General features: G+C 48.1%; 1 protein-coding gene across 1 annotated transcript in view; it reads right to left on the bottom strand.

Moving 5' to 3' along the window:
- DCPS (decapping enzyme, scavenger) overlaps nucleotides 1-23,923 on the bottom strand; it is a 61,380-nt gene that overhangs the window by 11,572 nt on the left and 25,885 nt on the right. Inside the window, exons 3-4 of the mRNA XM_048512537.1 lie at nucleotides 8,663-8,808; nucleotides 5,291-5,404 (exon numbers count right to left, since the gene is read on the bottom strand). Of these exons, the coding sequence (XP_048368494.1) occupies nucleotides 5,291-5,404; nucleotides 8,663-8,808 (260 nt within the window). The remainder of the gene's footprint in view (nucleotides 1-5,290; nucleotides 5,405-8,662; nucleotides 8,809-23,923) is intronic.

Here is a 23,923-nt window from a genome sequence, read left to right as displayed (position 1 = left end):
TTGCAGTAAAAACGGCCTGAGGAACTACAGTTCCCAGGAGACCTTGGGGCTCACAAGGTCTCCTGGGAAGTATAGTTCCCATCAGGCTGTTTTTACTGTGAACAGGCCTTTTGCAGCCTGAAAAAGTTCTGAAAAAGGAAAGGAACTAAGGTAAGTGTGGAAAGGGGGGGGGCGCGGCAGGGGCGCCGCAGGGGGGATATGGGGGGCAGAAAATTAGAATGTGCACTGGGCGTAGTTTGGCCCAGCTATGCCTCTGAATTAAATGCATTCAAGTGCTTCAAGCCATGCTGTCAGCTTTGAACATTGTATGCCAGCTTATGCCAAGCAGTGTGATCTTTTGGTCTCAGCTTCTCAAGAGGCATTCTTGGTGATGCGCCATTACACCTGAGCGAGTAGTCTTTGCCAGGAAGAAAACCTGCAAGACAGTTTCTGGCTTCATCCGTGGTTGGGGTGGCAGATGCATCAGCATCATGATATCTCTTTCAGGGTCAAGGCACTGTTTCAGGACAATGGAGTTTACTTGTCTGACTGGTGGTTGGACCTTTGGCTGCAAAGCTTGAGGGTGGAATTGTGAGATTGGCTTGGGATGTGAGAAGTATCCACTCTTTAGGTGGATTGCGCATGGAAACTGATCTGATGGTAAGGGCAGCTGGGGAGCTACCCCTCTTTGGTGGATAAGGGCAGCTGGGGAGCTACCCCTCTTTGGTGGATAAGGGCAGCTGGGGAGCTACCCCTCTTTGGTGGATAAGGGCAGCTGGGGAGCTACCCCTCTTTGGTGGATAAGGGCAGCTGGGGAGCTACCCCTCTTTGGTGGATAAGGGCAGCTGGGGAGCTACCCCTCTTTGGTGGATAAGGGCAGCTGGGGAGCTACCCCTCTTTGGTGGTTTACCAGATTAGTCTCGACTGCTCATGGGGAGGAGCGGGGAATAAAACTCAGTTTTCCAGATTAGAATCCACCACTCTTAACCAATATATCACTCCGGCTGGTGCAACACTTCGAGCACTTTTGTATCCCACTCAAGGAATCCAGGGTGGCGAACAGGGTTCTTACCTCCTACATTTCACCTTTATGACACTCCTATAAGGCAGATTAAGATGAGAGGCAGAGAGACTGATCCAAGTTCATCCAGTGAGCCTTATGGACGGTGTGGGGATTTGAATTCTACATTCCTAATCCAACACTCAAAGCCGTAGGCTTCATAGTTTTTACGATTTGGCTGTAGCTTGAACTGACTGTTCTGGGCTCCAGAAAAAAGTATCTCCCACGCCTTCAACTTAGCTACTGCTTCAGCTGATTTTTACCTTGGGCCCTGGGAAAAGCAGCACGTGGTCAGAGTCAAAAAATCTCTGGGTTCCTGCCATTTTCAAACTCTAAATGATGAGAGGAATCTTTTAATAGTGTAAAGCCCTTGTGAGAATTCAGAGCAAGAACAGGAAGTTCCCCGCATATTGTACTGAAACCACTGGGATTTCAAGGAAAGAAAGCTCATGTCTCAGTTTTTATCTCAATTTTCTATTCAGACAATTACGTCAGGAAAGGTTGAAGGCAGCAGGAAAAGAAGACCCAATGTGAGATGGATGGTCTCTATAATGGAAGAAGAAGAGGGAGAAGAGTTTGGATTTATGCCCCACCTTCCTCTCCTGTTAAGGAGACTGAAGGTGGCTTATAAGCTCCTTTCCCTTCCTCTCCCCACAACAGACACCTTGTGAGGTCGATGGGGCTGAGAGAGTTCCGAAGAACTGTGACTAGCCCAAGGTCACCCAGCAGGAATGTAGGAGTGCGGGAACACATCTGGTTCACCAGATAAGCTCTGCCACACAGGTGGAGGAGTGGGGAATCAAACCCGGTTCTCCAGATTAGAATCTATCTGCTCTTAACCACTACACCACGCTGGCTCTGAAGCCATGGCCCTCAGTTTGTAAGACCTGAGCAAGGCTGTTCCCAACCGGATGTTTTGGAGGACACTGATTCAGAGAGTCGCCATAAGTCGGAAGTGGCTTGATGGTACTTAACACACGCAATCGTGCCTAGGACCGCACCGTAAAAAAAGCCCTGCCCAAACACTCCAGCTTAGCACTGAATGGGAAAAAACATGATCTATTTGGTTGCTCTTTTACTGTCCATTTGCCAGCTATGCTCCTCCCTGCAAGAGCCAACAGAACTGGGGACATCTGTCCTCTAGGCACCTTCTTTGCACCTGAAACCTATTATCTGGATAATTTAGATTAAACCCTGCATGGAGTCTGTATTTTGGAGGATCCCACCTCAGCACACTGGCTGGGCAAGATGTCTTATAATTTTATCCAGCAACATCCGTTGCTTTATTTAGCAAGCAATTCCCTGACAAGCAGCTTGCGCACACAGATTGCTGGACAGTTTGAGCGACATCTCCGTTCCAATTTGCTCTTTCTTATTGAGGTCACTGGCCCACCAGAAAATTTGAGAGAATTGACAAACATACAGAGGCTGGAGTTCTTGATGCCCTTTGTCAATCTGGCTGCGATTGTTAAAAGGTTCTTAGCCCCGTCTTTCCTACTTCAATTGCTACCCTGGCCGGGGGGGGGGGGGGATCTTAATGGGGTATGTTTTTTGAAAGCTTAATTCATGACTTGGTTTTTGAAAGCATACCCAGAGGTGCACAAAACCTCTTTGAAAAAAACCTTAAATCAAACATCCTAAGCGGTGTAAAAGGACCGACCTTTCTCTCCCCCTCCCCTAGGAGCTATAATCTGCTGCTCCTTCTTTGGTGCTTGAAATCAACGGCCCCTCTACGCACTGATGGTGGGTAAGCCTGACAGAGCCATGTGGTTGAGATATGAGAGATGGTCCTTTTCTACTGGGATGTACATGGGGCTTCCATGAGATCTGCAGCCTTCTTAATTAGCACAAAGCCTTCAGAATGCCCTCCACAAAGAGGTGAGAAAAGCACCTTTTCGATGAAATCTGGCAAACAGAGGCAGGCAGAGTTATTTCAACAAGCTTCCAGTTAAATCCTTGAGATCTTCTCCATGGCTAATGGCGGTGATTTGTTTTCACTGATAGCTTTTAGGGAAAGGAGCAGGGTTAGTTAGGTGCTCTGTTTCTTTGTTTTAATGACTGTGGCTTCGTTCTTGTTTTTAAGCTACTTTTAGTGAAAGGCAGCGGGACACATTTATGGTAAAGATAATAAAGCAATTGTGATGTGAAAGGGACACTGCCTGGAGGGAAACTCTGAGGTTCACTGGGTTTTTGCTTATGACTGTTGGCTGGTTCACAGCAGGGGTAAAAAAAAAAAACAGGGATAATTTGGCACAGAGACCACTCCAACTTGTTCAGCCAAAGAAGTGTAACTGAAAGACCCACTTGAGAGCATCGTATCACTGGGCTAGAAACAGGAAGCTGATATTTCCTGTCTTGTCGTGTTTTCTTATAGGGAGGTATCCGTCACCTTATTGCATAAAATTTTAATGCAACTGACAAGCTCCTCGGGGAATAACACGATTAATTTTATCCTTTAAAAGGAACTTGGGCAAGTCACAGAGAACCCAAATGTGGAGCTGCTAAAAAGTAGCTTTGCAAAAGCAAACATTGAGAGAGCCTGTTCCCAAGATTATTAAAACAACGATTTAGCTTGATTTCTCAAAACTGTAAAGCATCCTGACTGTCACGCTTCAGAGTGGAAATGTTCATTTTTATCACCGGCAGCTTAAACTGGCTTTGTTCTTCCTGCAGGCATCTTAAACTGAGTTTGTTTTGACCACAGGCAATTTAAACTGAGATCTTCCCGACAGCCACCTCCAAAACCTCTTAACCATTGTCAGGCTTCATCTCACACTGAAAGCAGCGTAAGGTTGTGCGAAAAGGAAATGAAACAAAAAAAAAAAACCCTCACTCTCTAGATAAGCTGTACCGCATGAGAGGACTTTTGGAAACAAAAAGCCAACGATACCGACAAGAGTCACTGTAGTATTAATGCTGCACTAGAGAAGGGAAAGCTCAGCTGATACTGGAAATGGAAGAGCCTCATGTAGGTCTTCTGGTGGTGGGGAGGGCAGATTCATAAGTGGGACTCTATCCGGGCTAAGGCAGACTGTATTGTGTGTGTGTGCGTGTGCATGTGTGTGTTAGGTTCTGTCAAGTAGCAACAGACTTATATGTCATACACCCCATATGTCCCAATTCGGCTTCTGCGTTCAGCAGAGACAAATTTACTGGTGGTTTCCGGTTCCTCAATGATGTGGCTAGCCTCTACCTGGGTCAGAGCTTTTATAGCCCTGGCCCCCACCTGGTGGATCACTCTTCCTCCAGCTGTTAGGGCCCTACGGGACCTTGGTGAGTTCCGCAGGGCCTGCAAAACTGAGCTGTTCCACCGGGCCTTTGGGGAGGCTGGCCGTAGACTGTCCGCCTCCTCCTCTTGATGCCCCCGTGTACCATCTGTCTACACCATCTCCGGCAATCTGCTGGCCCCCTCCCGGGAGTATGAGAGCAGGGAAGTTTGGGGTTCAGGCGCCATCTATAATGTGGACTGTAGTGCCATAATGTAAATTATGATGCTGCTACTGAATTTTAATGGATTTTAATGCATCGTTCTGATTAGTATTGTTTATATTATGTTGTATATTGCTTTGTTTTGTTTATTGGTTTTATTGTACGTCATCTAGAGCCCTTTGAGGATTGGATGGCATATCAAATATAATAAATAATAATAAATAATTATGGCGCCCCTATGAGTCAATATCCCCCCAAAGATCCTGTTGTTAACAGCCTTGCTCAAGACTTGCATACTGAAGGCCATGGCTTCCTCGACTGACTCAATCCATCTCGTAGCGGATTGCCGTTGTGTAGCAGGCCATTCGTTCATGGGATCACAGGGGTAACGTCAGTCACCCACGCCTGCCTGCCTGCCTGCTGGAATCCAGCTCCCATTGAGGAACACATGCCCCTCCAGTTTCCAAGTTCCATCAGATGGAAGAATTGCAGCTGCTGGACCGCCCCCTCCCCCTCCCCTCCATTCCTTGCCAAATCTATCTCTATTCATGGAGTCTCTCCATTTTATGTTTCTAAGTTCTTCACTGTTTATACAGGAACCTCTTAGAGAAGATTTGCGCCGAAGGGCCGTATACAGACAAAGTAAATAACCACGCATGGGAAGAGGATACAAACATCTGAAGGATCCAGCAAAGGAGTATATCAGGGTTCTGTAAAGTTTCCTTTCCAAGGAACAGCTGTTTAAAAAAATCTACAGGCATATTGTCTCCCAATTTGTTTGCAAACAAAAACTTATCCCTTCAGAGGATTTTTTTTCCTAACCTGCTTTTGGTCCCATTTCAAATCAGGAATGAGAACAAAACCGCTGGCGGGATCTGGGTTTTCGTAGATTATTCGGTCAGCCTCGGCCTTCTTTTCCAGGATGTTGTATACCCACTGGAAGAGATAAATTAAAACCATGGATAAAAGTACATCAGTAACAAAAACAGCTCTCTTGCTCAGCATCTTGTCAATCTTGTTCTGCTCTTTGCGAGTGGAAATACTGCTGAAGATGGTGGCATCCGAAAAGCAGGATTTGGACCCCCGAAAGAGCCAAATGATTCCATAGCTGATAAGATTTGCAGTTAATTACCCATTTAAAAAAAGCAAATGGCTTTGACAAATCCCTCTAGGGGGCAAAGGGGAATCTTTCTCTCAGATACTCCATTATCCTCCCAGCCGGATGAATTAGGAGGTGTATCTGTTTTATCTCCAAAGCCCTGAGTATCTCCCAAGTCCAAAGCAGAACATTCAACTTAATAGACTTTTAGATGGCTTGATACTGAAGAAATGGCATACTCACAGGTAAGTGAATCTAGAAAGCATCATCCTTGAAATCAACTTTGCCAAAACGAAACAATTTAAAGGGATTTTTTTGGAGGGGTGGGGCACAAAAAGATAAGATGTGCTTTATGATATAGAAAATATTGCAAGGCCTAGTCCAGACATTAGCAAAGCAGGGCCACAATGACAAACGGTGATTTCAGGCCAAGAATTTCCAAGCGGCACAAGGAATGAAAGCACCGTCTAATTAGGCTCCTACATGCCAAAAGTACCCATCCACAGATGAGGCTGCTCGCTGTGTCCCTGCATGCTCTCAACTTGCCATAATCAAACTTTGCTGGGGGCAGGTTATTCTGCCATGTCTCTGTTTCAGATCTGAGCGGATCATTCAATTGCTCCCAATGCAGATACACAACAGAATCACTGTGGGAAGAGGCATCGTTCGCAGGCTTGATCACTATCTTGTGTGACTGCTTCAGGGCCCAACTCCACCCTAAATCCAGGGTGGATGTATTTGCTTTGTTTATTACTTTATTTACTTCATTTATAGCTGAGCCTTGTCACTGAGACTCAGGGCAGATCACACAATAAAAAGCGATGCACTCAGAGCAGTGTAATGCCTATAGTCACAGTCAACAGCGCAGTAAAACAGAACTACAAAATTGGCAAGTATGGCACTAAACACAGTCAACTGCATGAAGTAAAATAACAACTTGCATATAACAGGCAACGAAAGAAAACCAGATCCAGAATTAGAGAAACAGGACAACAGGACAATGAACAAAGCATTAAAAAACTACCTAAAATGTCATGGACTTTTACAATGACCCTGTTCCCTTTACTTGTACAGGGAAATGTCAAAAGCTGCCATCCTTTGACCATTTGAAGCAGGTTGCCCACAGGTTGATTTTCTGTCATTGTAACTCCCCCAGGCAAATCATTCTTCAGAATAGTTTTACACATGCACACAAATGAAACACACAAACACAGGCTGCTCTGTAGCGTAAAGTGTTGTCAACTTGCAGCCAACCTACTGTGCCCCTCTTGGGGTTTCAAGGCAAGAGACGAACAGAGGTGGTTTGCCATTGCCCACCTCTGCGGAGAAACCCTGGACTTCTTTGGTGGTCTCCCCTCCAACTATTCATCAGGACTGACTCTGCTTCTGAGAGCGGACAAGATCAGGTTAGCCTAGCCTAGACAAGATTCAGGTCAGGGTGTAATATGACCACTGAGTGTCTGCTTTGGATAGGCCGACATCACTTAGATCTGTGGTCCGGAAACTTTTTGAGCCTCTGGGCGCCTTTGGTATTTTAAAAGAGGATGGGAGGCACCAAAACAAAATGGCTGTTGTAGGCAGAAGGAAGATCACATGTGGATATGGAATGGGGGTGTGGAATAGCACACACACACACAGAGAAAGAGAAATAGATCTGGATGGGTAACAGAGACAGAAGACAACAGGGGAAATACCCCCTTCAAAGGCCAACATGGGGAGGAAGAAAGGGAGCCAATCACAGGTCCTGCTTTCACATTGACCCCACTCACTTCCTTGAAACATATGGTGAGGACCAGGAGAAGTGCCAGTGAGCGTTAGGGTGCCCACGTGCCCCAGGTTGGGCAAAGCTGGCTTAGAAAAACATGCGTCCAGTTCTTTTATTGTAGACTAACAGACATCTGCTATGCATGATCACTGGTAGGTGCTGTTTATGCTGGCAGGATAGGCTTCTTTTTCAAAAAAGTGGTGAAAGCACATCTGAGAGCATACTTGGAGCCTGCCAAGCAATCTCTGCTTTTTGCAGCTGTAAATAATTAGACAAACGCCACAATAACGAACATCCGCATTTTAAGCCTGGAGTGCAATGGTCCAGCAACATTTGTGCTTATACTGGGCTGGCCTGAGCGGAAGCTCTTTGGCTTCACTTATAGCATTTCAGAACTTTATGCACAACTCACAGACCTTATGAGCCAACAGAAAAGGTATCTGCTCCATCTGCTGAAACCAACAGGCCAGTGCTAGTTCCAAACAGACATTGTGTTCCTCAATTCTAAAAAAAGAGGAGGAGGAGGAAGAGGAGGAATTTGGATTTATATCCCACCTTTCTCTCCTGTAAGGAGACTGCAATTATAAGCTCCTTTCCCTTCCTCTCCCCACAACAGACACCTTGTGAGGTAGGTGTGGCTGAGAGAGTTCTGAAAGAACTGTGAATAGTCCAAGGTCACCCAGCAAGAATGTAGGAGTGTGGAAACACATCTGGTTCACCAGATAAGCCTCTGCCACTCAGATGGAGGAGTGGGGAATCAAATCCAGTTCTGAAGATAAGAATGCACCTGCTCTTAACCACTACACCATGCTGGCCCTCTTCTCCTGGTCTTCTAGCTGCTCCCAAGGAGTGTGGTTTTTCTTGATTGTCAGTGCATGGAGCTCAGAAGCCTGATGTAACACTCCCCACTAGGACTGCCATTCTCCAAGTAGGGTCTGAAGTCCCCCCCAGAATTACAATAGATGTCCAGATTGATCTCCAGATTCCCTGGAGAAAATGGCAGCACTGGAGGGTAGACACTATGGCATCATATCCACACTGGCCTCCCTCAATTCCCCAGCCTCCAGCCTCCCCAGATATCCAGGGACTTCCCCGGCCTGAGTTGGCAATCCTATTGCCAGCACTGGCCTTGTTTCCTTTTGGGTTCAGGATGGCCACCGAGAATATCACCCAAAGCCGATGAAATTACATCCAACAAAAAAGCTGAGCAAATTGCTAAATCATTTAAGTGCTCATAATTATCCCTCTGAAAGCTTGAGTCATGGAAGCCAGTCTTCTGCAATTAGTCCCTGAAAAGGCATAGATTGTACTGGGGAATTACAGCCCATACCTGAATGCTGAAGCTCTGAGAATCGATAAAAGGCAAGGTAATGGTCTTGTAATCAGCCCCAGTCTCCTGGATAAGATACACCTCTCTGCGCAAGTATTTCTGAAGATGCTTCTCGGTCGCTGGATACACCACGGTTGTCTTTACCTCTGCAATGTGAAAACATGTTTACACAGTGTCATCATCACTGTAGTCGAAGCTATTCTTTTTACATCCTTCATTCATTTTAAGAGCAGTCCCTAGGAAATTTGCAAAGGACTACTTTGTATGTGAGGTGGACGGTGTGGTTGCCACCAAAACCTATTTCCGACCAAGGCCCAGCCCCACCTCACCCAAAGGATCCTAAAACTGAGACTCTGAGGATTTGGCCTGTACGCCACCACCCTAGTCAAAGGAGAGAGTTGCAAGCAGAAAAGCCACAGCAATGAATCTTTGTCACAGCTGGTTTATTTACAAAGCTAAGGGCACTACAAAGGAACAGAAGACAATTGACTAACAGAAATAGTTAATCTCATTAAAAGCCGGCACAAACTCTTTGGATATCCCCCAAAATGATTTTGCTCCCTATATAAAATTTTTGCTGCCTATATATCAAGATTTCATCGTTTTATTCACTTATTTATTTGATACCTCGCTCTCCTCACCTAAGTGGGCTCAGAATGGCTTGCAACACCTATAATTACAATTTGCATATAAATAATAAAATGTCAAAAACAAGATAACAGTAATGAAACAGTTAGCCCATGGCACTAAAACATGTCCAAGGATGAGTGACACACCACTGCTCCATTCCCTGATTTATAATAGGAAAAAAAGGGAGGAAAAGAAGACCATCAAGTTGGATATGTCACTCCTGTTGCTACCCTCAACTATAAGCCTGGCAGAAAAGCCATGTCTTGCAAGCCCTGCGGAACTGAGATAAGTCCTGCAGGCACCTAGTCTCATTTGACAGAGAATTCCACCAAACTGGGGCCAGGGCTAAAAAGCCCCTGACCCTTGTTTAGGAGAGTCAGATACTTTTCAGGCCAGGGACCACTAGCAAGTTGTTGTCAGCAGAGAGTAACACTCTCCACGGGACATATCAGAAGGGGCTGACTTGCGGGTGGTTTCACAAATCTGGGTCGATTGTTCCTGAATTGTCAGTATGTCCTGTTTCAGAGTGTAATGCAGCATGATGAACAACTTCACGAATTATGTACCAAGGTAACACACAGCCAAAGATATATGTGAAAGTTCTACAAGTAGATGGGTGTGGCAACCATACAGTTCAAGAAAATGAAGTCTGACATATTCAGAGACTGTCTCTCTGTGTTAGGTTCTTGAGAATACTAGTTGCTAAATACATTTTGTCCAGATGTTCCCAGTGAAGATTCCAGGGAGGGAAGGGACAACCTGGTGAAAATATGTTTCACATTGCTGTTTTGAGTGACAGTAAATAAGGAGTACAATAGCAGGAGAAATCTGGATGGACAGGATCTCTTCCAAGGTCAAAGTTCTCAAACACTAGTTGTATAAAATTCCTACAAACAACCCTGTCCACAGAGAAAACAACTGGGCCAAAGAAAAACCATCTCAGATCCCTAATGGTTTCAGAGTACGTGGGGATTGCTGCATCAAGCAGATGGCTGACTTGGATTCCCAAAAGTTCTTTTCATGCATGTGTGCTGGATTCAATTCATGTGGTCAGCTTTTTCCGGTGGAAATCTAAGCCCGCTGCTATAGAAGCCAGGTGTGCATAAACACAGAGAAGTTAAAGGAGGAGATTGGCCACGTGGTCCTTTTAATCTTTGGTGGACTGACTGGTTGCTAACCCATGGCTAAGCCAGCAAACAATAAGACCATTCACCATGACCTGATGGTGGCCTCCACAGCTGGGGTGTTGTCAGGCCCCAAATGTCCTTGGCCCTCAGGAAAGGAGATAAAGTTTTGGTAATGCTACGTAACACCCTCAGCTTCTGCTCATGCCATTGTTGGCCTCTGTGTTCCTGTCAAAAGCAACCTACTACAATGCTTTGACGTGACTCCCAGAATTCTTTGCTTCTTCGCACACTAGGTACAAAGTCTTTGGCCTGTCACTGTGTCTCTTCACTGATGGATAACAGATGACTTGCTGGCTGGATTTTTTCTTTTAACCTCAGGTTCAGGGTCAAGTTTAATAACAAGACTCAGAGCCACTTGTTAACTAACAGCATCTAGTCCAGGGGTCGGGAACCCACGGCTCTTCCACCGCTGTTCTTCCACCGAGCCGCCGGGCCCATCTTCAACCCGCCCTGCAAGCAGCAGGGCGGGCGCATCCCTCGCCCGCGGCCGGCCAGGCCGTGCCGCGGGCTTTGCCTCCTGCCCGCCTCGCTCATTGCGAGGCGGGCGCTCTCCCAGCGGCCGGCCAGGCTGAGCCGCCGGGCCCATCTTTGCCCACCCTGCAAGCAGCAGGGCAGGCGCATCAGTTGCCCGGTGGCCGGCCAGGCCGCACCGCGGGCTTTGTCTCCTGCACTTCTGGCGGCCGGCCAGGCCGAGCCGCCGGGCCCATCTACGCCTGCCCTGCAGGCGGGGGTGTGTGTGAGCGGGCGGGGGGGCGCGAGCGAGCAAGTGGGCGGGGGAGCGGAGGGGGGGGCGTGCGAGCGAGTGGGGGGTGAGCGGGGGAGGGTGAGCCAAATGGCTCTTTGAGGGGAAAAGGTTCCCGACCCCTGCCCTAAAACAATCTAAAATATCAAACACCCACTCCACACACATCCCCCCCAAAAGGGAGGGGTATATGGACACTCCCCTTGGGGGGAACACTCCCTCTAAATGGAGGGGGAGTCAGCCAAATGCTCGAAATTCCAAGAGAGTAGGTGCCTGGCAAACCTCTGGAGAGAGGGCATTCCATAGTGTCGGGGCCACTATTGATAAGGCCCTCTGGGCTGCCCCACCCCCCTCACCTCTGAGGATGCCAGGACAGCCAGGCGAGCCTCCCCCTCTGATCTCAGTGCTTGGGCAGGAATATATGGGTGGATGCGTTCTCTTGACTGAAGCCGTATAGGACTTCACAGGTTAGCACCAGCACTTTAAATTGAGGCCGGCAGAGTATCGGAAGTTGAAGGAGTGCTTTCGATGTAGGATACATGTCACAGTTTCTTGCAACTTTCTTTGCAGAATTGTGCTGCCAGCTAATTTTCATAATTGACAACTGATGTGGTGAAGGGGTCAGGGTGCTGGATTAGGACTAGGGAACACCCATGTTCAAATCCCCACTCAGCCAGAAAGTTCACCGGGAACCACTTCAGCACTGCTGTCTCTCGCAGCCTTGCCTACTTGACAGGGTGTCTGGGAGCATCAGCAAGGGGAGATCCTCATGGGTAGCCCTAAGCTTCTTGGAGGAAAAAATAGGATTAAATAATGTAATCAATTTTTTAAATCCCTACTGAGATGGGCTACCTAAAGTACTGGTTGCTAAGGTTAAAAAACCCCAACCATATTTAATTAACACTTTTGGGATTTTAAAAGGAGGAGGAGGGTTGAGCCCCAGATGGCCTTCGGGGCAGCTCTGGACCACAAAAACATGGCTTTTCTGGGTCATGATACAATCCTGATAATCCCATAATCCATTTCAAGGACATGATGCTAGTTCTCATCCAGAGGATCAGACTCTCGGAATCCTTTTCAGGATGACAAGTTAGAATCTCAAAGAAGCCGACTGAAATCTCAAAATAGTCGCACACTTGACGGCTTCTTTTAAGACTTCTGTGCATGCTAAGTTAGGAGACTTTCTGAAATGCAAACTGGAAATCGATGCCGATAATTTGACACCAACAGCTCAATTACATCTCACATTTAGCACACAATTCAATCTCCACATTATTTTAATGTGTGTGTCTCTGTTCGGTAAATACTCCATTTCTTCAAAGCCACAGGATCGTGGCTATACACTCTCAGAGAAACTGTACGGTACAATTCCTAGCAGCGGGTGGGTGCAATCAATGTGGCTATTCAATATGATGTCACCAGGATCTGCCCAATAAACTGCCACAGTATAGGATTCTGGGGTCCTGGTTGTACTAAGTCTGAGATCGTATCAACAAGGTATGAAAGAGACAAAGCAATTTCAAAATCTGGGGTGTTGTGGGGTTTCTGGACTGCATGGCTGTGTTCCAGTAGCATTTCCTCCTGGCGTTTCGCTTGCATCTGTGGCTGGCCTCATCAGAGAATGTCAAAATCAGTTCTTAGTTTCTTTTTCCTGCTCATGATTTATTTAGAAAAAAACTCTGGTGCAATGTAGTAGGATGCAGTATTGCATTTGAAGCTCTGCTCATGACCTGAGCTCAAACTCGACTCGCCCTTCCATCCTTCTGGGGTAGATAAAATGAGTACTTGGCTAGCTGGGGTTTATTTATTTATTTATTTATTATTTAGATTTTTATACCGCCCAATCCGCGGGGGCTCTGGGCGGTGTACAACATAAAACATAATTAAAACACCAGTTAAAACAATTTAAGGCAGCGATAATAACAAGAGGCGTCCAGCAACCCCACTTTTAAAAACCCTCCCTAGGAGGGAGGAACGGCGAGACCCATTTGTTGGAACAGGGGGGGGGGGGCGCCATCAGCGGCTGGTCCCTCCAAAGGCCCGGCGGAACAACTCCGTCTTGCAGGCCCTGCGGAACTCACCAAGGTCCCAAGAGGGCCGGACAGTTGGAGGAAGAGTGTTCCACCAGGCCGCCAGGAGCCGCGGAAAGCCCTGGCCCGCTGTGGGAGGCCAGCCGCATCATCGAGGGGCCAGGGACCACCAACAGATTGGCCTCCGCCGAACGGAGAGGCCGCGTAGGGACATATGGGGTGATGCGGTCTCGAAGGTACGAGGGTCCCAGGCCGCGTAAGGCCTTGAAGGTCAACACCAGCACCTTGAAAATGATTCGGGAACTCCACCGGGAGCCAGTGCAGCTGGCGTGGGACAGGCTGGATATGGTCCCAGCTGGCTGCCCGTGAAGCAAACGCAGCTGCTGCATGCTGGACCAGTTTAAGTCTCCGGATCAAGCGCAAAGGAAGGCCCGCGTAGAGCGAAGTTACAATAGTCCAATCTGGAGGTGACCGTTGCATGGATCACAGTGGCTAGGTCCGCTTGGGAGAGGAAGGGGAGCCAGCCGCCGGGCCTGGCGGAGATGGAAGAAAGCAACCCGGGTTACATGGGCCACCTGGGTCTCCATAGTGAGAGACGAATCCAGGTGGACCCCCAGGTTGCGCCGCGGAAGGGGTCGGTGCCAATGTGACCCCTTCCCACACCGGCGGCTGGAAAATCCCACCTCCTTCGCGGCCAAGCCAGAGGATCTCCGTCTTCGATGGATTCAGTTTTAACCTGCTCTGCACGCAACCAACCAGCGACCGCCTCCAAACAGTGCTGTAGAGCCGCAGGCGACCGCTCCCCTCCATCAACAGAATGAGCTGCGTGTCATCCGCGATATTGGTGGCAGGCACGCCAGCCCAAAACTCCGCACCAGCTGAGCAAGGGGTGCATGTAGATATTAAATAGCAGCGGGACAGTAGAGCCCCCTGGGGTACACCGCAATAAAGTGGGCACTTCCGGGAGGCTTGATCCCCGCACCTCACTTGCTGACTCCGGCCCCGGAGGAACGAGACAATCCATTGAAGGACAGTGCCCCGTACTCCGGAGGCGACCAGGCGGTGGGTCAAAAGGTCGTGGTCGACCACATCAAACGCTGCGGTAAGATCTAACAATACCAGCAGCGCCGATCCGCCTCGGTCAAGCTGAATACGGAGCGTATCTGTGACGGCGACGAGAACAGTCTCCGTCCCATGCCCAGCACGGAAGCCGGACTGGAAGGGATCAAAGGCCGATGCGTCATCCAGGAAACCTTGAAGCTGCTCCAGCACCACTCTCTCAATTACCTTCCCCAGGAACGAAAGATTCGAAACGGGGCGGTAATTGGCCAGATCACTTGGATCTAACGGTGGTCTTTTTAAGAGTGGGTGGACCACTGCCTCCTTCAACCCATCCGGGAAAACTCCTTGCTCAAGGGAGCCATTGATGATACTCCACAGATGGGGTCGTAGCTCCGCCCTGCAAGTTTTACAAGCCAGGAGGGCATGGATCCAGAGGACAGGTAGTAGGTCTAACAGCAGCTAAGGTCCTGTCAACAGCTGCCTCGGAGAGCAGGGAAAACTGGGCTAAATAAGGGCCTGAAGACGACAAGGGAGCCTCCAGTTCACTGATTGTAGCCAACGTGGAGGGAAGATCCTGGCGGAGCTGACAGCCGACCTTATCCATAAAAAGCTCATAAAAGCCTCACAGCTAATACTCAATTGAGAATTTGAAGACCTCTCCGACAGAGAGGTTAAAGACCGAATTATGCGAAATAATTGCGCCGGGCGGGAGCTAGCGGATGCAAGAGAGGAGGAGAAGAAAACTCTCTTCGCCTCGCTTCGTTTTGCCACCTCATAGGCTTTCATAAAGCGTCCTATAAGATGTTCACGCGGCTTCGTCACGCAGATTTCCTCCACACTCGCTCTAGACGTCTAAGCACCCGCTTCATACTGCGCAGCTCCTCTGTGTACCAGGGAGCGCGTCGAGAACGGGGCGTAGAGGACGCCGAGGGCAACTACCTCGATGGCATCCGAGGAGCCGGGAGTTCCAGTCCTCCACCTGCTCATCAAGTGTGCCGGCGGGTTCAGGGTCCCGCAGAGCATTCAGGAAACCAAGTGGATCCATAAGTCTCCGCGGGCGGGCATAAATCAGCCCGTCGCCTAGACAGGGGTGGTGCGGCAAGTCCATCCGGACCTTCAAGGCGAAATGGTCGGACCATGGCACTCTGTCAACAGAGGATACGACCAGATTTATCCCCGACCCAAAGACCAAATCCAGCGTGTGTCCAGCCTCGTGAGTGGGGCCAGAGTTTACTAAGGAGAGGCCTAGCGTCGCCATGGATGACACTAGGTCCGCAGCCACCGTGCATGAGGCGGCATCGACATGGACGTTGAAGTCGCCCAGGACAATAAGCCTGGGAAACCGCAACGCCCAGTCCGACACCGCCTCCAGCAGCCGCGGCAGGCCGTCTCCCGGCGCGCTTAGGCGATCGGGTACACCAGAAGAATGGCCAACCTCTCCGAGGCCAACCACTCCAGGCCGACACATTCTATGCCGGCGATCTCCGGGGTGGGGACAGCCCTGAAGGGGATAGACTCACGGATGAACAGTGCCACCCTGCCCCCCCGGCCCTGGGTTCGTGATCGGTGGAGACACGCGAAACCTGGCGGCGCGACCTCGCCCAAGGCGACGGTCTCACCTTCGCGCACCCAGGTTTCGGTGACACATGCCAGGTCCACCTGCTGGGCTCCGAGGAAATCCCGGAGCACCATGGTCTTATTATTGATGGACCTGGCATTAATCAACACCAAGGACGAAGCAGAGTGTCCCTGATCCCAACCACCATCGTTCCTCGGGATAGGTCGGAGGTCAGAAGGCGAACGAGCATAACCGTATCTCGTGTGTCTTCTATCATATGGCCACCGCCTACCGCAATACCTACCCCGTCCCATCAAAACGGGGATCCCTAGCCCCAGGGTTGGCGCCCCCATAGCTCCACCGACCTCCCTCTACCTAAGGCCTGACTAAAATCCCCACAAAAATATATAAATAGACCCAGCTCTGCAATAAAACTAAACTAACTCTAAGCTACAGGTCAGGCTGGGCTAAACTAACAGTATACAATATAATACAATAGGTACCTAAATGGGTTTAACTGAGCTACCCACACATCACTAGTAACACAGTCTATAACAACTAAATAGTAGATTGTAAATTCCCCCTACACTCATCTAAGTTGTAAGCATAATCAGAGAGTTAGGAAACATATAGGCCAGCAGAGGGCGTTTAGGTGAAAACCCAGGGGAGCTGCTGCCACCAGATCCCATCACCGCCCTCGATAAGAGGTGAATTTATAACGTGGCCCACCCAAGATAATAGTGGGTGTCTACTGCACAGGCGGCAGGCATGGGGCTCACACCACCCAGGCCAACCATTAATGTGCCGGACCACCGGGCTGGAAAAGATCATAGGGAGTCGGCAACACCGAGCTGTAATTCGGCTAATAATCGGGGCAACCCCGCCGCCGGCTGCTCCACTCAACCCCGGAACAGAACGCTCTGCATCCAGAGATGGTCTCCCGAGGTCTGGCCTACTCGACCCTCTCACGGTCGATTCAGCCGTCACCAAGAGAACAATAGTGTCACAGAGAGCTTGTGCTCCAATGATGCTATAAAGTACTTGTGCTCCAACAACCCCCCGCTGCACAGTCAACCTCGCAAACAAGTTCCGTCGACTATGCCGGCGGGGACCTTCAGCCTCCCGGCTCGCCTCCTGCGTTCCCCTCCGCTGCTCACAGATGTAGAAGTGTGGTCTGTACTGCGCAAAAATAAATTTCCGAGGCCGCGTTAACGAGGGAGGCCGCCGCGTTAAAGACGTGGTATTTGCGGCAGCGATATCAGCAGTATTATCCGCAGCTGCTTTACTACCTCCCACGACGGGCCTTGGTGCAGTTGTTGCTACGCCCAGTTTTTTCTCCCCCCGGGACTCCTGGGATGGCGAAATCCAAGTTGAAAAATAGGGGGGGGCTGCTTCCCCCAGCCCCTGATATCGCCGCCGCCGCCGCCGAATCACTCCAGACTCAGGCGTCACGCTCAATACTCTAGAGCTACAGGGCTCTCGGCTCGATGGATTCTGGGCTGGGATAATAGCGGGGATCTCTGCCACCGATCCCCGACTATACAACCATTAAAGTGTAGACAACTGGGGAAGGCAATGGCAAACCACTCTGTTAACATAGTCTGCCTAGTAAATGTCATGATGTAATGTAAACCCATGGGACAGTAATGATCTGGCGCTTCATTATCTCATTTGTCTCTAGCCTTATGTTTCCTCATCAGCCTGAGCCAACTGCCAGTCTCCAACTCACAGAAGTTTGGTTTGTCACATTAATGAGACATATTAAAGGCCCCATGGACTAGATTGTCCCTTTGGTTGCTGTTCTTGGGCTACAGCAGTGCTGGAAATGCAGCAACCTTTGAACGACTCCCATTCCAGACAAAATATTTTTGTTTCATCTCTCCTCACCATTTAAAACATGGGTTGAGTGGGGTGCTAATAAACTTACAATGTCCCATTGCCGGGGGAATAGTTGCCGGGGGACTGCTAGAATTGGGAGATTGTGGCTTGCAAGACAGCAGGATCAGCTTCCACCCCCTCCCATTTGAGAAGAGGCAGCCTTGCATTCTGATCTTATGCAGGACAGAAGCATCTAACCCCCTCCCCCTCAAGCCACCAGTTTTGAGTCTCCAACTCTGCATGATACCATAACCATGGCTTTTTTGCTCAACAGAAGTGTCGAGGGTCTGCAGAGCCTCCAATTACACTGCAAGAGAACACAACTATTTTTTACCTAAGATACAATCTGGTGAGTACTTTTAAAAGAAAGAGCCATCAATTTCTTCCTTTGTCCTTAAAAAGAAGAAAAAGAGAGAGTAAATCCCAAACCTTTGATTGCTGTATAACCCCTGACGCTGTAAATATAAAGGCATTTTCTGGGCCTTCTTCAGATCAAATGTGGATGGGGAGGCAGAACTACATTTATCTTTATATATTCTTCTGCACCTTCCCCACTGATAAATCCTACGTTCCATACAGGCATGTATCTCAGGCACCTAAAGCCTTGTTCTTTATTCTTCACCAGGTGGGGCCTACAGATCTCCTGGAATTACAACTGTCTGCTTTGGAGGATGGACTATACGGCATTATACCATCCTGAAGTCCCTCTCTTCCTGACTCAACAGGAGGGTATTTAAAAGAAGGCAGAAAAGTCCCCCTTACACCCCACTGAAGAACATAGTGGGCAAAGCCTACTCTCTAGAATTACACCAATCAGTGGGACAACTCGGAAAAGCCTTTTATAATTCTCCCACTGAATATGACCAACATGTAGGTATGCAACAGGTAAAACTGGCCACTGAGCCAGCACAGAGTTGTGGTTAAGAGTAGGGACCTCTAATCTGGTGAACTGGATTTGTTTCCCCACTCTTCCACATGAAGTGAGGGCCTTGGGTTGGGTGACCTTGGGCTAGTCAGAGTTCTCTGAGGCTCTCTCAGCTCCACCTACCTGACACGTATCTGTTGTGGAGGGGGAAGAGAAGGAATTTGTAAGCTGCTTTGAGACTAATGATGGTTGAGAAAAGCAGGGTATAAATCCAAACTCTGCATCTTCTTCTGAGAGAATTCTACACAAGAAATGGGGTTGCCTAAATCGACTCGGTTTGATTGAGTAGGCTATTCTGGAGCATCTTGCTTATCACGGTGTTTCCTCAAGAGAAGGTGACTGTGGAGGATCTAGAGTTTCTCACTTTTGTTGTGGTTTAACATAATTTGAGTATAAGAATATATAACTGGTGGGGGGTGGGGTGGGGGGACACAGGACACAGGGGTGTTGGTGGGGAAGAATTCAAAGGGAATTTTGGCCAGGATAAGTCCAGGTCACAGATTTTATGTTACATATTAGAAGCTGCTAGCTATTTGTTGTTTGCTGGAAAATACAATAAACATGTGAATAGAATTAGGCAGGTTTGCAAAAAGGCAAGAATTACCCCAGGGTGATTAGGTAGGAAGACTGAAAGAGAATCTGTTCTTTCTTTTCTTTTTCTTTTCCGGCACGCTAAATTGACAACAGAAATAGAAACAGGACAGACCTTCTTGACACTGTCACCAGTTATCTGTTAAGATTTGTGTCCTGCTTTTCCTCCATGGAGCATACAAGCAGAATTCTTTCCTCCTCCATTTTAGCTTCATAACCACCCTGTGTGGTAAGGCTGGGTCAAGAAAGTGACTGGCCCAAGAAGTCCATTTCCTGGCTGAGCGGGGATTCGAAGCCAAGTCTCCCCAAACACAGTCTGCAGCTGGCTAATTATAACAGTAATTCTGTTTTTACTGGCACACGCACTGCTTTGATTGCACATGCTGGCTTTTCTTTTATTCTTAACTGGATGTTAGCCGGCTGTCTCTTGTTATATATTGTTGTTTTTATCACATGACATTGTAAGTTATATTTATACTGTTTAAAAGATCTACTCCAGATATCACTGCTAGGATGCAAGGGCAGGATAAAATACTTTTAATAAACTAAACAATGATAAAAAGGTACTCTGGGTCAGAAGAATTGAGGAAATGTAGATGTGTATTTTAAGCTCATTGAAGCAGAACAAAGCTAGATATATATTTTTGACAGCAAAGGAAGGAAAAGGTGTGAACACCAGAACGATAACAATATGGAGGAAGAAGAAGAAGAAGAAGAGGAGGAGGAGGAGGAGGAGGAGGAGGAGGAAGAATAGTTTTGGATTTATACCTAACCATCCAAATGACAAAGCTCTACTGATGGAGAAGTGGTCTCTCAAATGCTGGTCTGCAAAGGAGGAGGAGGAAGAGAAGTCATTTGGATTTATACCCCACCTCTTTCTCCTGTAAGGAAACTCAAGGTGGCTTACAAGCTCCTTTCCCTTCCTCTCCCCACAACAGACACCTTGTGAGGTAGGTGGGGCTGAGAGAGTTCTGAAGAACTGTGACTAGCCCAAGGTTACCCAGCAGGAATGTAGGAGTGCAAAACCACATCTGGTTCAACAAATAAGCCTCTGCCACTCAGGTGGAGGAGTGGGGAATCAAACCCACTTCTCCAGATTAAAATCCACCTTCTCTTAATCTCTACAGCAAGGGAAAGAAACCTGGGAAGGAGAGACTTATCCTGCTGTCTTGAGTATCCTGCTCTTCCTAGTTTTTAAAATATTTTAATTTTGCTTATATGTTTTCAAGTTCTGTCCCTAACAATGAGGACTGGCCTCCTGAGTCTATGTTTTTAAAAAGGTGATGAACACGAGGTCCTGCATACCTGAACACATGTGCATCTACTGGTGCTTTGTGATATGTAATTACTTGCAGCGCCATGGCACCCTGCCACTTCCACTTCAGTCTCTTTGAACTTTGGCACCGTAAGAAACATGCTGGGCGATTTAATGGACTTCATAAGCTCGCCTTGTGCTTAATGAAACACAGCTAATGTTCTGAGCTGAGAAACCACCAGGCTTACCCAAATCAAGCCTTTGTAAATCACAAAGCATCTTAACTGCCACAGCTGCACTTTGTCAGGCTCGGATTGAAACGGAAGCCACCCAAAGGCACGCCCCAGATGGAAGGCAGCTGAGAGGAACAAAAACCGCCCAAAGAAGGCAGGCGGGCGGGTGGGTGGGCAGGCAGACCCGCCTCTTCTTGGCGTGCAGCTGGCTGCAGAAAAGGAACGAGGCTATCACTAACACTGCCAACAATGGACCTGGCAGAAGCAACAGCAACTGCAAAATGTCAGCAAATTTGGCAGGATCACAGGCAATTGGATGCAGTGGCATTGTTCAGACCTCACACCAAACTGAGGTTTGTAGGCCACCCTCTTAACTCAGAACCCCTACCATGGGCTTGAGATTTAAGTTGTATATGCAAACCAATGGTTTAGAGCTGCTTGCCTGCTTTCTGCTTGCATCTGCACAGCACTCTCATCTCTAGGAATAAGTGCCATAACCATGGTGGGCCAACTCAAACACCACACCCAACCAGGATAAGCACAAACTGTGGTTTGCCATCCTTCTTCAAATCACGGTTTCTGATTCGGACCCACTGGGTTCCCTCCCACCCAAATTCTAACTGAATATTGAATGATAACCAAGTTTCCTTAACTATGGTTTAACACAATGTCTGGACTGAGGCCCTTTCTGCACAGCAAATCAAACGCGGGTTGCAGGTGGGATAAATGAACCCGTCCTCATCCCGGGTCATTCGCATGGCTGCCTGCCTTATGGACAGCGAGCGCATAGGCGGGGGGGAGGGGGGCAATGCATGCCTTCGCACAGAGGCGCTTAAAAAAAATTACCTTCCACAGATGTGTAGCTTTGCAGGCAGGAACGAATGAACCCCCACAGCCATAGTACGCTCCTTCGTGCCTGCGTGGCTCTGCAGATGTGAGCCGGGATATATATATAAAAGGAAAGCACACCTGATTAAAGTGCCTCCTGCCTGGCAGTTCGCTTGGCACATTAAAACAAACGAATCGCAGGTGGTGCAATTCTTGAAAAACCCAGATTGGGGGGAAACCATAGAGTGGAGTCGCGTTAGGAGCAGGATCCATGCGAAGTTGCCCCCCAGAAGGAAAGAAGACCCACACCAGGGCAATTAACAGCACTTTGTGGAGAGGACGTGGCTCAGTGGTAGAGCGCTTGCTTTGCATACAGAAGGTCACACATTCAGTCACTCATCAAAAGGGTTGTAGGGAGCAAGATCTTTCTTGTCCTGAAACCCTGGAGAGCCTTTGCCAGGCATAGCAGACAGTGCAAAGCTAGAATGACCACAGATCTTGACTAGGTATAAGGCATTCCCAGGTGTTTGCCATGAAGAGGTGGGAAGGAAATCGCTTCGTAGGAGAAGAAGGAAGGGGAAAGCTGATCATTCTTGGGGAAAAGCTACTTGAAAGCAATCTGTGGAACAAATCTAGCCCATAATCATTTAATGTATTGCATTTGCACCCTGCCCTTTATCCAAAGAACTTAGGACCCACCCTAATTTTTTCTTAGAGAGAGAGACTAACAATAGCACTGAGCACTTGTATGACACTTTTGACATTGACAATGGGCTCTGCACACGTGACCTTCCTGTAATCCTGTAAAGTAGATCAGTATTGTTAGCTCAGCACTGCAGAGGTAGCACTGAGATGGAGCCTCCCCTGACTCATGCTGCTGCCTCCTCTCTGCCTGCTGCCCTGGGCACCTGCTCCCCTCACAGCCACTAAACCTGGCCCTGGTTCAGCCCACTAGTAACTGTATGGCAGAGTTGGGAGTTGAACTGGAGACTGCTTGATTTGTGGCTCAGGCTCTTTGCTACTATGAAGACCGTGACTATCACAAGGCCAAGGCTACCAAGGAAGCATCACAGCCAAGCAGAAACGTGAACCTGGGTCTCTGTGTCACAAGTCCATCCACAGAGTCCAGCTGAGACTCTGCCCTTTGCAATACACACAGCAATATTCTAGGTTCTTGGCATTACATTTTGAAGAATGAACCATTTGGGGCTTGGACTCAGAAGGCTTTGTCTGCTACTGCATATAGAAAAGCTCCAAAGAACAAATCACGGCTCCACACTTGGAAGAGTCAGGCAGGATTCTCAGTCCCTCTCTCAATTGGTTGTCTACTGTAGTACCAAACTTCGGCATACAAAAATATGTAAAACCTACATTATCTTTTAAGTCTAGGGTTCTATGTTTATATGCTGCTAATCCATGCTTGTAGTTCAAGCACAATTTATCATCCAAAAAGATAACAATCAGCGGAGTATTAAAACACTGTTCACCTGTACCGGCATGAACACTATTAATCTCTGGGGATCAAGTTCCATACTTACACAGTGTGTTTTGTATTGGGTCCAGAAAAACTTCAGATCAAGAGCCAGCTGCACTTTAGGGAAGAGGTAACAGCCCGGACAGCAAACCTTCTTGCTTGCACAATCATCTTATTCCATCCTGATTTGCCAGTTTTTTCAACTACAAACTGAAAATCACTTCAGGACTTCTTACTATTGTAGAAATTGCCTTACACTCTTCCCCAACACAGTTTTGGAATTAACTAATTGGGCCATGAGAAATTAAGGAAAGAGCAGTTTTCTTAAGGACTAAGAAATCTTTCCGAGTATCTGAATATATGTTTGTTTTCACCCTGGGTGATGAATGAGATAGTTGTGCAAACAAGCTAACCTGGATTTTAATGTTTAAAGTAAACAGAGGTATGAATCTTCCTCCACATATGTATAAGGAAGGAAGGAAGGAAGGAAGGAAGGAAGGAAGGAAGGAAGGAAGGAAGGAAGGAAGGAAGGGAAGGAAGGAAGGGAAGGAAGGAAGGAAGGAAGGGAAGGAAGGAAGGAAGGGAGGGAGGAAGGAAGGAAGGAAGGGAGGAAGGAAGGGAGGAAGGACGGACGGACGGACGGACGGACGGACGGACGGACGGACGGACGGACGGACGGACGGACGGACAGAGAATGTGTGATGGATGATTTAAATTACACACAACAGTTCGGTGACATAATTTAGCCTCCCATTCAAATATCTACATCTACATCTATAAATAACAAATCACAAAATAGGACAAAACACAGTAGCAATGCACAGATTGATGGGGTATGTAGAGCATCTTTACTACACAACAACAAAAT

Source organism: Sphaerodactylus townsendi, linkage group LG12 (assembly GCF_021028975.2).
Source record: "Sphaerodactylus townsendi isolate TG3544 linkage group LG12, MPM_Stown_v2.3, whole genome shotgun sequence".
Lineage (NCBI taxonomy): Eukaryota > Metazoa > Chordata > Lepidosauria > Squamata > Sphaerodactylidae > Sphaerodactylus > Sphaerodactylus townsendi.
The sequence above is the reverse complement of the archived record's forward strand: the minus strand, read 5'-3'. Positions and strand labels throughout refer to the sequence as shown.